The sequence below is a fragment of the Polyodon spathula genome, chromosome 20, assembly GCF_017654505.1.
Source record: "Polyodon spathula isolate WHYD16114869_AA chromosome 20, ASM1765450v1, whole genome shotgun sequence".
Lineage (NCBI taxonomy): Eukaryota > Metazoa > Chordata > Actinopteri > Acipenseriformes > Polyodontidae > Polyodon > Polyodon spathula.
In genome coordinates this window covers 30,538,370-30,554,519 of record NC_054553.1, presented here as the reverse complement: position 1 = coordinate 30,554,519, position 16,150 = coordinate 30,538,370, and the positions used below count along the sequence as shown (strand labels likewise).

The window sequence follows — 16,150 nt, the reverse complement described above, 5'->3', positions numbered from 1 at the left end:
ATTATTTATTGTGCTGTATGGTAATCTCTGGAGTCTGCTGCATTTATTGCACGAATTTGTATTCTCATAAAAAGCCCATTGTTTCATTGCAAGTATTTACTTGCCAGCATTATTAACCCCAGAATACACGGACCAGGCTGTTTGTTGCCCGTCACTAAGTGCAGTGATCTCCTCTTGCTATGTCATATGGGTAGGAGGCTGGCTGAAACAGAGCTGGGTGCAATCCTCTTTCCAGGGAAAGGAGGCTGGAAAGGGGGCAGAGGAGCTACTTGCAGGTCACAAGAAAAGCCTTCAGTGCAAGAACAGTGTACCCCTTTATCCTGAACCTGACTGACTCCCGCTATAGGCGCAGAACAGAACCTGTACATTCCGATTCTAGAATGTCAGCACATAGAGACATATGGTTTGTGTTAGCTTCAATAAAGTGAGATTTCTCAAGCACTGAGGGCTTTGGGGTCAGACCAGCTGCTGTAGGGTTGGCAGTGACACGCCATGTATATTCTGTATACCGTATGCAGAGCTGGTATAATACTGTTCATGGTATGCTATGACTGGTCCATTTTAAGAAGGTATTCTCACATGCTTCAGCACAGTCAGTAACATGATTGGCTTATTGGAGGGTTGCCCTTATTGGGATTTTATACAGAAAAAGACTTCCAGATCTTCTAATTAGATTAAAAACATGCTTCAATAACAACAGCTTTAGGGCTGTAATCAGTTGTGAGATTAATATATATGATTCATTGTGAAATGAAAGGATGAGACATAGGTAACTAAAAGATCATGAAGTGGATAGGCACTGAAACTGTGCTGTATCGAAGCAAGGAAAAACAAATACCTTCAGCACGAGTTTCTACTGGGATTTTACACCACTGCTTTGGAAAGGGTTGTTAGTAACAGTGAAGCAAGCATGAAGAACACAGCAAACTGGTTTCACTCAGAATAAAAACAAGTAGCATATTAATAGATATCAGCAAACACATCAGATATATACTGGTGACAAAACAAATAAACACAATAGCCATACTGTTACAGTCTCAGGAAGATCTGTATGTTTTTAATCAACTGGCCTTTTAATAATATGAATCATTATAGAATACTTTGCTCTGTCCACCCACGCAGACACATCAGAGCCAGGTACTGCTAAATCAACAGACCCACCTGATCACGAGAATGATCACAAGTGCAACTCCTATAACTGCTACATCGGGGCCAGACCTACAAGGGCGTTGAGCCTGAACAACGCCTGCACATCCTGTTGCACACTGGGTGGCTGTAAAAAAAATGATCGAGCAATGAAAAAAAACACGATACCTTTCACAAAGGCACGAGTTTCTATCTTTTGCTACTGGATTTTAAAATACACCCAGCTGCTTTGGAAAGGGTTGTTAGTAACGTTAAAGCAAAGCATGAATAACCAGCAACTTGGGTTTTCACTCATACTAAAACAAGTAGCAGAATTTTTAATAAGGATACAGTCAGCAAAACAACATCAGATCTATACTGTTTACAAAACAAATAAAAAACACACAAGCATAGGCCATAACTGTTGACAGGTCTCAAGGAAAGGAGATCTTGTTGCCCCTTTCTGACTAGAACAATGCAGAACAGTAACAAAAGGAACGAGCACAAGTCTGACAAACTCAGGAATTACTGGACTGCACATAAGACTACAGAGTGCACCTGGTTATTTCAAACACTGGGACTAGGGCTCTTCTATATCCTGTATATGTGAGGTGAGTTCTTCTATATCCTGTATATGTGAAGACACAGTGAAGCAGCACAGTGACATACCGATCCACTCGTCCACCCAGGCGAAAGCTTGTCTGTGTCCAAGCAACAGCACGTCTCGAACAACCTGAGGGGCAACAAGAACCACACAGGGCTGAATGAACACGGGTACCACGTGTTCATCAACCCTAACCATAACCTGCAATCCCAACCCCAACCTGCATCCGAACCCCAACTGCAACCTGAATCCTAACACCAACCCCAACCCCAAACTGGACCCTGAACTCAACCTGGATCCCAACCCCAACCTGAATCCTAACGCCAACCCCAACCCCAACCTGAACCCTAACCTCAACCTGGATCCCAACCCCAACCTGAATCCTAACGCCAACCCCAACCCCAACCTGAACCCTAACCTCAACCTGGATCCCAACCCCAACCCTAACACCAACCCCAACCCCAAACTGAACCCTAACCTCAACCTGGATCCCAACCCCAACCTGAATCCTAACACCAACCCCAACCCCAAACTGGACCCTAACCTCAACCTGGATCCCAACCCCAACCTGAATCCTAACGCCAACCCCAACCCCAACCTGAACCCTAACCTCAACCTGGATCCCAACCCCAACCTGAATCCTAACACCAACCCCAACCCCAAACTGAACCCTGACCTCAACCTGGATCCCAACCCCAACCTGAATCCTAACGCCAACCCCAACCCCAAACTGGACCCTGAACTCAACCTGGATCCCAACCCCAACCTGAATCCTAACACCAACCCCAACCCCAAACTGGACCCTAACCTCAACCTGGATCCCAACCCCAACCTGAAACCTAACGCCAACCCCAACCACAAACTGGACCCTAACCTCAACCTGGATCCCAACCCCAACCTGAATCCTAACACCAACCCCAACCCCAAACTGGACCCTAACCTCAACCTGGATCCCAACCCCAACCTGAATCCTAACGCCAACCCCAACCCCAAACTGGACCCTGAACTCAACCTGGATCCCAACCCCAACCTGAATCCTAACACCAACCCCAACCCCAAACTGGACCCTAACCTCAACCTGGATCCCAACCCCAACCTGAATCCTAACACCAACCCCAACCCCAAACTGGACCCTAACCTCAACCTGGATCCCAACCCCAACCTGAATCCTAACACCAACCCCAACCCCAAACTGGACCCTAACCTCAACCTGGATCCCAACCCCAACCTGAAACCTAACGCCAACCCCAACCCCAAACTGGACCCTAACCTCAACCTGGATCCCAACCCCAACCTGAATCCTAACACCAACCCCAACCCCAACCTGCATCCGAACCCCAACTGCAACCTGAATCCTAACACCAACCCCAACCCCAAACTGGACCCTGAACTCAACCTGGATCCCAACCCCATCCTGAATCCTAACGCCAACCCCTACCCCGACCTGAACCCTAACCTCAACCTGGATCCCAACCCCAACCTGAATCCTAACGCCAACCCCAACCCCAACCTGAACCCTAACCTCAACCTGGATCCCAACCCCAACCTGAATCCTAACCCCAACCCCAACCCCAAACTGGACCCTAACCTCAACCTGGATCCCAACCCCAACCTGAATCCTAACGCCAACCCCAACCCCAAACTGGACCCTAACCTCAACCTGGATCCGAACCCCAACCTGAATCCTAACACCAACCCCAACCTCAACCTGGATCCCAACACCAACCCAACCTGAATCCTAACCCCAACCCCAACCCCAACACACACCCCAAACTTAATCCTAACCCTAACCCCAACCTTAACCAAAACGCCAACCCCAAACTGGATCCTAACCCCAACCCCAACCCCAATCCCAACCTGAATCCTAACCCCAAACCCAACCCCAACCCCAACCCCAACCTCGACCTGAATCCTAACCCCAACCCCAAAAACAAACACAACTCTAACCTGAATCCTAATCCTAACCCCAACCTGAATCCTAACCCTAGTTTCACTGCGCTGACCTTGTGCACAAACTGCTCGACTCGTGTCTGCAGCCCCCACACCTCGAACTTCACATTCACCAGCTTGTAGGAGCACATGATCGGCTGCTGGCTGTCCCTCCATCCCTCCTTGAGCAGACCACGGGATGTTTTCTCAGACTTGAAATAGCGCAGGTCCTGGAACGAAGCACACAGACACAGACAGATTTTACAAGAAGCACACAGGAATGCAAGGCTAAAGGGATGGGATTTCTGTAGAGGAGTGTTTCAATGAAGGATATGCCCTGTAGAATCACACACCACATGGGGTTTAGTTTAACATTGCCTTCCTCAATTATTCTCAAAGCGGTTACTCCAGTGCTTTGAATCGATAACTCGGAGCCCCTCTATGTTTTCTCTCAGCGGCACATGTCAGAAGGGATCCTGGATCAAGTCTTGTAAACATGCTGTTGGGGCAGCACTGGCAATGCTGCCCAAAGGCCAGGATATCAAGGACTGTTAAAAGCAGCAATTTCAGACAAAGTGATTACTTACAAAGGAGCATAAAACCAGCTTATGAGCCTTGTTCCTGTTACTCATAAAACAAGCTAGAGCATCCGACAAAGGAATTCGTACGAGCTGAGCTTCCTGTAAAGGCTGCTGGAAATCTAATAATAAAAATCTAATAAAATGTGATTTTTAGCTGTGTGTGTTTGAAGCTACTGTCTGCACCCCTAGACCATCGGTACAGACATTGTGCGTTTAAAAGCTGTGCTGCTTGCATCAGATCAATCTTAGTCTGCGGCATGAATCCAAAGACAATATGGAGACAAGCGTCTATTAAAAGGCATTATCTTTTAGAGGCTTCATTGAGATCTGGGACTGGCACCAACACGGCCCCTATTATATCATTCAAGTTATATTATGCGATCTTCACTGGGATCCCAAGCTTTTGAGGTGCAGCTGAGCCCAGAGTTATTAACTGTCACAGAGACATCTATATTGTCAGTTAATTAAGAGAAAAAAGTCATGGCAAATCTTTTTAGCATGGTAAGAGAAACAGATAAGCCCGTTGCAGTACTGGAATCAGCCCTTGCAGCAAAGAGTCACACATTAATCTGAAAGGATGGTCTTTGTATCACCTGCATTGAAACAGTTTCCAGGTCAGTGCCGCTGATCCCTGTCTGTGACAAGCTTGCAAACAAGACTCTGTGTTGAGAATAAATGGGCATCAATTCGACACCAGTGGCCAGCAGTGAAACGGGTCACATCACTTGCTTTCTGCTGGAGACATGTGGAATGATTATAATAAAATGCACTCCTGATAGTAACAAAGGAAAGAAAAAGTGTGGCTGATCGCATTCATTATTAGCAGTTTCTTAACATCGTTTTAAGTTGGTGGGATTCTGTCTTGTTTCTGATTGCTGCCTAACTTTGGGGATTGTGGAATCAAAGTTTAACAAGGACACTAAAAAATATAAAAAGTTAAAATGCAGATGATCCACCTAATGGATTGGAACATCAGCGGAAACATCTGCTGAGAGAGAGAGAAAGAGAGAGAGAGAGAGAGAGGGCGAGAGAGAGCGACAGAGAGAGAGCGAGAGAGAGGGACAGAGAGAGAGAGAGAGAGAGAGAGAGAGGGACAGAGAGAGAGAGAGAGAGAGAGAGAGAGAGAGAGAGAGAGAGAGAGAGAGAGAGAGAGAGAGAGAGAGAGAGAGAGAGAGAGAGGGACAGAGAGAGAGAGAGAGAGAGAGGGGAGAGAGAGAGAGGAGAGAGAGGAGAGAGGAGAGAGAGAGAGAGAGAGAGAGAGAGAGAGAGAGAGAGAGAGAGAGAGAGAGAGAGAGAGAGAGAGAGAGAGAGAGAGAGAGAGAGAGAGAGAGAGAGAGAGAGCTCCTGCTTCATTAAGAGGAAAGATCTGGGTGCAAATACAACGTCTCCTGAATCTCAAGGCCCCTTATAAGGTTCGCGCTGACTAACTGCGATGTCATCTTCCATTAGTGGAACTGAGGACTCGTCTCATCCATGCTAAATCACTGGATATTATTTTTCTAGCCAGCTTCAAAACGAGCACTGAAGCCTGAGACAGGGATACTTTCAAAGAAATCGATGTGACAGTCCTGGTCTGAAGAATCCTGTGGCTCTGTCAACACAGCTTTATCTATTTTAAGAATGCTATTTTACATCGTGGGCATTAGTCCTTTTCTAAAACACAGTTAAAGCACTTTAAAAAAAGCCCAGGACTGTTTCACGAATATGAAATGTCAAATGATCTCTCAATCCCGACTGTGTTAACTTTGTAAAGAAATGAATCTGTCTTCCAGTTCGATTGTTAACATTCTGAACTTCCACGAAACAAAAGCCTGGCCCTAGCTGTTAATAAAAACCCGCCCACATCAGCTCTATCACTGGCCTTCTGCCCTCTGATTCGTTGTCTAAAGCACTATTGATCACTCTTGTATGACGTTACCCCAGATTTCCAATAACCCTCTTTTAGAGCGACCTGATATGGTTTAGATGCTTGAAAAGGAACCTGAAATACAATAAGACTGCATACTTGGCAATAAAACAGAGCGTTCCAGACAGCTCAGTGTTTAATTATGTCAGCCCTGGCTGTGAATGCCTCTGTCTCCTCTCATGGACACAAGCAGCTGGAATTGCATCGTTAGCCTTAGAGCTGGAGGGGGGGCAGGACAGAGTTCATCAGGGTTACAGGTGCAGCAGCAGTAGCAGCACATTGTATTCTAGTCAGTAGGTGGCGCTGTGTTACTGCAGCAATGTTAGCTGTCTATATATTCTTATTTTTTCCGGTTTTGAGAAACCTCAGTAGTTCACAACAAAGTGAATTTTCAGTTGACCATGAGAAGGGTCTGCAAGCCTGAGGGTTTGTGAAAAGGAGCCCGTTGAGACTCAGAGCTCTCTCGCACAGCCAGGGCCCTACCTCTGACTCTTTGTAGTAGCGCTCAGGGACCTCGTCGTAGGCGATGTCAACGAAGCAGACCTCCCTGTCCACGTCCTGCGCCTCGCTGCCGAAGATCTGGAAGAAAGCAGAAGAGAAACTCCTACAGTGAAGGTCTTTTAGTGATATAAAGAGAATCCTGTGTCCTGTGACAACTCCACTGCGTCACCCAGGCTCACCCCAGCATTCAAAACACAGGACACCACACTCACTAAACACAGGACACCACGCTCACTAAACACAGCACACCACGCTCACTAAACACAGCACACCACGCTCACTAAACACAGGACACCACGCTCACTAAACACAGGACAGCACGCTCACTAAACACAGGACAGCACGCTCACTAAACACAGGATACCACGCTCACTAAACACAGGACACCACACTCACTAAACACAGCACACCACACTCACTAAACACAGGACACCACACTCACTAAACACAGCACACCACACTCACTAAACACAGGACAGCACAGTCACTAAACACAGGACAGCACACTCACTAAACACAGGACACCACACTCACTAAACACAGGACACCACAGTCACTAAACACAGGACACCACAGTCACTAAACACAGCACACCACACTCACTAAACACAGCACACCACACTCACTAAACACAGCACACCACACTCACTAAACACAGGACACCACAGTCACTAAACACAGGACAGCACAGTCACTAAACACAGGACAGCACAGTCACTAAACACAGGACAGCACACTCACTAAACACAGGACACCACAGTCACTAAACACAGCACACCACACTCACTAAACACAGGACACCACACTCACTAAACACAGGACACCACACTCACTAAACACAGCACACCACACTCACTAAACACAGCACACCACACTCACTAAACACAGCACACCACGCTCACTAAACACAGCACACCACGCTCACTAAACACAGGACACCACACTCACTAAACACAGCACACCACACTCACTAAACACAGGACACCACACTCACTAAACACAGGACACCAGGCTCCAGGCTAGGACCCAGAGAATGTGATCCCAAGAAGACGAGGAGCAGAAACACACCAAGCCTCCGGACACCCTCGGAGGTAGGGGGGAAGGGGTGGAGGAAACACACCAAGGGGGAGGGTGAGGGAGGGGTGGAGGGAGGGGACTCCCCCCTTCCTTCCTCTGCTTTTCCATGACTGTCCACTTTGGGGAGCCCTGAACCTGCTGCAGGAACAGGAAGAAGTGTGTTAAACCAGGTGATTATGTAACAGGCTCAGGAGGGTGCAGTATGGGGCTTCATTAATGTATATTGCATATAAAGGTTTTTGTTTCTCCCTCCATTAGGGTTTGGAGCAGAGGCATGTTGCTGCTAATGTGCTGTGCTAAGCTTTTCATGCGCTGCTTGGAACGGAGGAGAAGGAAGCTACACGAAGGACTTGGGTACCTGATGTTTGTGGGTGTCTGATTCGTTCTAGAGTCTGTTAAGTGCATTGGCCGACCCTTTTATAGAGGAGCTCCACGATGAAACACATTGCACAGGGTTGCACTGTGTGAGCCGAAAGCATTTGCATGCTAAATTTCAAAGCTAATTTGAGGGTTTCCTATTCTCTCTCGAATGCAGTTATCTCCAGGAGAGAGGCTGACGGAGGTGTGTTTAACAGAGTGAACAGCCTGGGGTTCTCAAAGCCTCAGTGTGCTCAGGATTGATATCTGAAGGACATGCTTTCCGATGGAGTTTTAAAAGCAGCTCCGTGAGCAAGCAGGGGTGTTCATTCAGAGCTGAACTGAACAGATTATCGCAGTGCAGCTTTATACTCAAGCTGCAGTGTAACAAAGTCTGCATTGAAATTGAAAAGCAAAGGTACATTTACAGTGGCTCCACATGCAACTCATTTTCCCTCACTCTCAATAATGATAGGAGGAGTTATTAGACAGCAATACTTTCATTCAGCGGCCAGGCCTGCAGGGTGCACAGGGGTAAACGATATTACATCAGCTCAACCAGCAGCCTGACTCCCATTAAAGTAAAATGAATATAAATAGTCTCTGAACAGCCCTCCCCCCACTGTCTTCCAGCAGCATGAACCAGCAGCCAGAGAGACAGCGATTCTTTCTGACTGGCCTACAGGTTAAACTGAGTTTGTGTATTATTGATGTGTCTGCTTTGCTCGGGAGTGTTTAAAAAGCTGCAGAGCTATGTGTGTTAAAGCTGCAGAGCCCCACGATCTCACTCAGTGTTATTCCATTGATTAAACGTGAGGGTGAGATGAAGGGAAAGAGGGTGAAATGGGATGCTGCTCCATTCACTACTTACTTTGTCATTGCTTCCATTGTTGTCTTCGTATTTTGTTTCTATATGAATGGAGAACTTCGGCAAAAAGGAACACTAGAAAAAACAAACAAACAGAAAAAAATAAATCTATTTAAAAATTAAATAATGCATGAAGCGAATGCTTCCGGTACTGTCCATGCATTTTAAAAGCTTATTCATTAGAATGAGTAAAGGTTATCTATCTCCGCTTGTTCCAGTTCCTACCTTTTAACGTTAAGGTTTATTTAGAAGTCAGAAGAGCAGCATGCTGTCATGTGTAGTACAGGAGTAGTGTTTCTGTGCTCATCCAACAGGGTGGAGGCTGGGTGTGAACAGGCTCTTGTAACGCACACTGCAAGCCTCTTAAAAGCTAGGCTGGTTTGCAGAAGCAGATATAGAACACTTAACCTGCTCTCGTCTGCAGGGTTCAGAATCTGTTACACACACACACACACACACACACACACACACACACACACATGCACATGCACGCACACGCACACACACATACACACGCACACGCACACACACACACACACATACACACGCACACGCACACACACACACACACACAGTGCCTGTTACCATTGATGGCACTTCCCAGGAAGGCAGGAATCCAAGTGAGACAACAAACAGACCGAGCCTGACCGTGTGCCCTTCAATGCCCCTGGTACTGCTCAGAAATGCTGGACATTAATAATGGATCCAAGACAAAAACATCAACCTCAGAAACAAAGCAGCTGGTGGAAGCCTCGCTGTGACTGTGCAGCAGGGAGGGAAGGTCCGGACACTACAGGTGTGTTTACACAGACCGGGACGTGTTCCGCTTGCGTGATGGGAACAGGACCAGGATCTTCTCATTGATCAGTTGGGCTGGGCTGTACAGGCCGAACAAGAGGTCCAGGAAAGTCAGGGGTAGCGGATCAACGAATCAGACTGTTCAGCAGGTCTGTGCGGTCTGATTAAATAACATCTTCAGAGCCCCTTGGAACCAACCATGCCACGAAACTGCTAAGAAACAATGTCTGTGCACATACTTCTGCATTTAGACCAGTGTTATTTTTCATCACTCACTTTTTTCAGATTTTTTGGCTGATGCACATGACTCAGCATTTGAACGTGCACATATAAGATAAAACCGCCACCACGGCATTGCTGTGTATTAAGAAAGACTTTGTGAGTGTGAAATGACAAGGGAGCAATGTGCAGCTACACTGTGGTGATAGTGCTGTTTAAACTACCAATCTGCCTGACTCTTTATATGGCTAGTGTAGAGTGAGTAACTAAAGCTAAAAATTCAATGCAATGTTGAGATTTCTTTTGGTTTGGTTATGAATGCACTGGGTGGAGGGGACACGTTAACTGTATTCAGAATACTGACTAACCCTTTACACACAATTCAAAGAGTCGCGCGGCTTCAAAGGCAACCTGTCGGCTCATTCCGAGGCTGTCTACAGTGCAAGACAACTCAATCAGGGAACGCCTTCAGGGCAATACAAAGAGACGGCTGAGTACAGGCACGCATCCCTTTCAAAGCTGCTTTCCCAATTTTAAAATGGTCAGAAAGCGGGCATTGTAAATGGGACGGGACTGAAATAGACATGAAGAAGATGTCTGGTGTACTCACAGTGTACTCTGCTCCGGGTTCCGCAGCGGGGAGAGATGGAGGCGCAGGGGGAAGAGGAGAAGAGGAAGAAGGTCAGTGGGGTCAAGCAGACTCATCCAGGCAGTGGCAGATCTAAAATTTCAGACTGGGACCCAACCTGAGGTTTTACATGAAGAGATCTATTGACCATACCCCAGTATATCGGCACTTTTAAAACGATTATTACATCAGATCACATTGTGACAGGACCTTAAAAGGCGTAGGATAAACGTTTTACAATCCAGTAACCCTAGCCTCTTTGCTCCACCCCCCTCATCACTGCTTATCTCAATGACGACCATTGCATCGCTAGCTGCTAACTGCACTGCACGCTACCCACTTTTACTGTCCGTCCTCCATAGATAAACTCTGTGCTGTCAAATCTCTCTTTAAAAGAGTTTGCAGATCCAACCTCCTGTGCTGCAGCCTGGGAGCCTCCTTGGACTGATGGAGTGGCTCTGTAATTAGTGCCAGCCCTGTATTCACTACTGTGCACAGCCAGCAGAGGATACTCACCTGTGATGGTGTATGGGTAATAGTTCCAGGCTTTCTCCGTCACGTAGAAGATCTTGGGCACCACTGCTCTAGCCCAGCTAGGGAGTTTGCTGGAAGAGAGAGCGAAGCTGGTTAAAGACCGCCAGCCTCAGCCAGCCATTCAAACCAAAATCTGGTATCCAGACAGAGCACCGCTGTCACACAGCATCCCCCCCAGTGACAAGACACTGACAAAGACTTCTAGCAGCAAGGATTGGGTACGTTTATATTAGGGTTACTACACACTGTAAAACAAAATAAAATGGGGAAATGAAAAACTGACTCCTAATGTTACAGACCTATCAAGAAATAATTATGCTTCCAGCGAGTATCTTTCAAATAATAAGAAAAGCACAGCCTTGCTTATAAAAGCCAATTTGAAGATTCAGACAGAAACCAGGCTGATCATACTGGTCTCCAAAGGAATATTTTCCAAGAATGAATCATCCATTAAATAAAATAAACATTTAAAAAATGCCTGGAAGACTATTACTGGTGCATTTACCCTGCAATTCATGTTGCATATGAGCAGAGCATGCGTGCACAGCGATCACCCTGAAAGAACACGGGGTTCCAATTACCAGAACAAAGGCAATATCAAGACAGCCAGAGCTGTGTGTTGACATTGATGTCCTGTAATGCAAGCAAAAAAAATAAAATCAATAAAAATAAACAAACTATACCAGCATGCATTCTAAATGCATCCTCTTATCACAAAGAGGAAACACGCTGCCTGGGTTAATACAGCAAAATAACAGACTACGTTACTTTGCAGACTATGAATCCATATTTGGAGCCACACAGGGCAGTCTACAGTACATTAGCAGGAACCAACAGGGCAGCCTATTGGTGTGAAGACTGCTTGCTATTACTTCTAATTCATTCTGCTCCAGGTTTATCTTGTAGACATGGCACTGGCTGAATACAAAGTATAATATAAAGATACTATAAAGCTGAGGCCACTGCTGTGTAAGCTGATTGCTACTCAGTTACAGGGTTGTTTACTGAACCCTGCCGCCCGTCAGTAGTTTTAATATTATTTTCACTCTTGTTTATTTTGTGCGACACATTCTCCCTGTTCTTTAGAGATTATAGAATAAGTGCTGACACTGGAGTTGTTGGGTTGGGTTCACACCATTCCAATCAGACTGTCCCCGAGTTCAGGCCAATACAAAGAGATGACTGCGTATTGTATGGACGTCCTTTTCTTTTGAAAAACTGCTTTTTCAATGTTAAAATCTTTCCTAATACACTGCACGCTCCACGTCTCTGCAGAGTCTACTAATACACTGCACGCTCCACGTCTCTGCAGAGTCTACTAATACACTGCACGCTCCACGACTCTGCAGAGTCTACTAATACACTGCACGCTCCACGACTCTGCAGAGTCTACTAATACACTGCACGCTCCACGTCTCTGCAGAGTCTACTAATACACTGCACGCTCCACGTCTCTGCAGAGTCTAGTAATACACTGCACGCTCCACGTCTCTGCAGAGTCTACTAATACACTGCACGCTCCACGTCTCTGCAGAGTCTACTAATACACTGCACGCTCCACGTCTCTGCAGAGTCTACTAATACACTGCACGCTCCACGTCTCTGCAGAGTCTACTAATACACTGCACGCTCCACGACTCTGCAGAGTCTACTAATACACTGCACGCTCCACGTCTCTGCAGAGTCTACTAATACACTGCACGCTCCACGTCTCTGCAGAGTCTACTAATACACTGCACGCTCCACGTCTCTGCAGAGTCTACTAATACACTGCACGCTCCACGTCTCTGCAGAGTCTACTAATACACTGCACGCTCCACGACTCTGCAGAGTCTACTAATACACTGCACGCTCCACGACTCTGCAGAGTCTACTAATACACTGCACGCTCCACGTCTCTGCAGAGTCTACTAATACACTGCACGCTCCACGTCTCTGCAGAGTCTACTAATACACTGCACGCTCCACGTCTCTGCAGAGTCTACTAATACACTGCACGCTCCACGTCTCTGCAGAGTCTACTAATACACTGCACGCTCCACGTCTCTGCAGAGTCTACTAATACACTGCACGCTCCACGACTCTGCAGAGTCTACTAATACACTGCACGCTCCACGTCTCTGCAGAGTCTACTAATACACTGCACGCTCCACGTCTCTGCAGAGTCTACTAATACACTGCACGCTCCACGTCTCTGCAGAGTCTACTAATACACTGCACGCTCCACGTCTCTGCAGAGTCTACTAATACACTGCACGCTCCACGTCTCTGCAGAGTCTACTAATACACTGCACGCTCCACGTCTCTGCAGAGTCTACTAATACACTGCACGCTCCACGACTCTGCAGAGTCTACTAATACACTGCACGCTCCACGTCTCTGCAGAGTCTACTAATACACTGCACGCTCCACGTCTCTGCAGAGTCTACTAATACACTGCACGCGCCACGTCTCTGCAGAGGGGACTCTTGAGCGCCGGTGAGTGTGTGTCTGCCTGTTAACACAAGCAGACGGAGCTCCCACACAGCAGACTTGCAGGGGGAGAGCAGACAAGAGGAACCTGGAAACCTGGCTCCAAAGCACACAGGAATTTCACTGCCAGGACAGCAAGGAGAAGTTTTTATCAAAAGTACAAGGCAAGAGTCGAAAGGACATTGACAGAAGAACATGATAATATAGCTTGTGCAGATACTGTATAAGAAGTAAGGAAATGGATTTTACAATTAAAAACTTACAATTGCTTTTTTAAAAGCACAGAGGCAGGCAGCAGGATCAGCGGCTGCACAGAGCACATTATACTTTACAAAGCTCAATCGCTGCACTTAGCGAGAGACAACGTGTTCCTGCAGGAAGCGGTCTGGGGCATCGCGGACTCCACACTCAGCAACCTGTTGCTACGGCTTCGATATCTCACGGCAGATGTTGCTTTAACAGCCCCCCCCCCTTCCCACAGACAGAAACCCTGCTGCACAAATTGTTCAGTACAGCTAATAGGCAAGCATTTGCTAATGGTGCAATCAAGGAAAATTACACCTTTCAGGACAGGACTGAGATAATGATTTAAAACAGCATTTACAGTGACAGTCTGCATTCACCTCACAGAACAGCAACAAACAATAATGACCTTAGTACAGCTCAATGCACTGGGGACATCTAGCACTGACACCTCCTTACTGTGGTCTCTTCAAGGCGTATTCCCAGGGGGGCTGCAATCCCTGAAACCCATGTTCCAACCGTTCTGCCCTTTATGAGCTCCAGTGTCTCTTTCACTGCTCCCCTTCCTCGCTGTGCAGTTCAGAGCCCTGTGCTTTCAGCTGTCTTTCTAGTCTTACATCTTCAAAGAGGAAAGCAGATCTCTCTCTCTCTCTCTCTCTCTCTCTCTCTCTCTCTCTCTCTCTCTCTCTCTCTCTCTCTCTCTTTCTCTCTCTCTCTCTCGCTCTCTCTCGCTCTCATGAAGTGGTTCAGCTTTCCCCCCCAGCTCACACTGTGTACACTTCTGGATTCAGAATGCATTGCAGAGGAAAAGAGGAGCCTTTTATTCCATTCCCTGACTGTGGAGGTTCTCTTTGAAGCAGGCCCAGCACTCGCTGATAAGTGTTGCTCTCTGAGCCACTGTGACCCCCTCGAATCAGTATCATACGATCATGGACGGATTTGGTCAGTATCACACGAACATAGACGGACTGGGTCAGAATCACATGAACATGGATGGACTGGGTCAGTATCACACGATCATGGACGGACTGGGTCAGTATCATGGACGGACTGGGTCAGTATCACACGATCATGGACGGACTGGGTCAGTATCACACGATCATGGACGGACTGGGTCAGAATCACACGATCATGGACGGACAGAGTGGCTCCTGAGAGTTAGATAAATCACAGCTTGACCATGCACGTTCTAGCATCCTGTTAGAATTAGGAAGCAGCATTGGGCCCTATTGACAGGGCTTTAAAGAAGAACTTGCCATGACGAGTAAATATCAAAGCTATCTTAATGTATACATTGTTTAGAATCACTTTGTACAAAGTCTAGGCTTCTATATATAGGCTATCTATATATATATGTGTGTAAGATTAAAATGTTTTTTTTTTTTTTTTTTTTTTTTCCCATTACGAGATATTAACAGTCCCTGACAATCAGACTGTGTCAATAAAATAATCCAGTTTGTTTTGACATTCTTAAACTTACGCCTGCAGCTTCCAGACAGAGCAGCACTAACATTTTTAAACTGTTAAAGACCCAGGGAGCCTGATCCTTTGCCAGATTGAAAGAATTTCATTTGTAATGTGTCTCTTCCTCTTTCTTCACCCCTTTCTTGCTTTGCTTCAGGATCTGAAAAGCAAACCAGACTCTGAGCTCACTAAACAACAATGAACTGGAGGCTGAGCTGCCTGGACTCTGTGCAGGTTTTTCCAAGTCAGATTCCAGGTCCAACGTTCTTTTTCCTAAAGGTAACCTGCACAGGCAATGCAATGCAAAGACTAAAGGGAGCCCAAGGTTTTAAGTTGATCAAACTATTTTATTCAGCCTGCAGAGTGTCGGGTGCACTGTAGCTAAGACAGGATTCTGAGAACTCTGTTATGGCTACAGTTTCACGGGTGTGAGGACTGAAAGTGTGGGCAGTGTTGCTAGTTATCCTCTGTTCTGAGGGTGATAAAGATTTGCACTGTTACCAATAACCTTGATTTCTGCTGTGGTGTACCTGCTAGATCTTCATTAAGGAAGGGGCAGGTTTAATGAGGAGTGAGTCTGTGAGAGAGAGGCCCTCAGCAGCCTGCTTGAGAAGCAGAGTCAATCTCAAGCAGCAGCACCAGGCAGGAGGGCTCAGCTGCACTGTTAACACTTTTTAGTTTTCAGCATTCATGTCGAAAGGCTCAGTTTGTCACTGTTTCCTCTATGACTGCATTCGGGTGCACGCTGGTTTCTGTGAAACTGCATTGCTTTCATGTATAGCAGTGCCTGTGTCTGTGTCTGCATGTGCGCGGCCCCAACGGTCGAAGATGAGCTCAAATGCAA

The 16,150-nt window shown here is 46.6% G+C and overlaps 1 protein-coding gene across 3 annotated transcripts in view; it reads right to left on the bottom strand.

Moving 5' to 3' along the window:
• Window positions 1-16,150, bottom strand: part of LOC121295553 (cytoplasmic phosphatidylinositol transfer protein 1-like) — a 57,427-nt gene that overhangs the window by 4,997 nt on the left and 36,280 nt on the right. For all 3 annotated transcript variants that reach the window (XR_005946941.1, XM_041220329.1, XM_041220330.1), the window contains exons 3-8: window positions 11,110-11,198; window positions 10,576-10,583; window positions 8,952-9,023; window positions 6,629-6,724; window positions 3,733-3,888; window positions 1,795-1,858 (exon numbers count right to left, since the gene is read on the bottom strand). Coding sequence is in view for 2 of the 3 variants with exons in the window: in XM_041220329.1 (XP_041076263.1) it covers window positions 1,795-1,858; window positions 3,733-3,888; window positions 6,629-6,724; window positions 8,952-9,023; window positions 10,576-10,583; window positions 11,110-11,198 (485 nt within the window). In the remaining variant the exon portion in view is untranslated. The remainder of the gene's footprint in view (window positions 1-1,794; window positions 1,859-3,732; window positions 3,889-6,628; window positions 6,725-8,951; window positions 9,024-10,575; window positions 10,584-11,109; window positions 11,199-16,150) is intronic.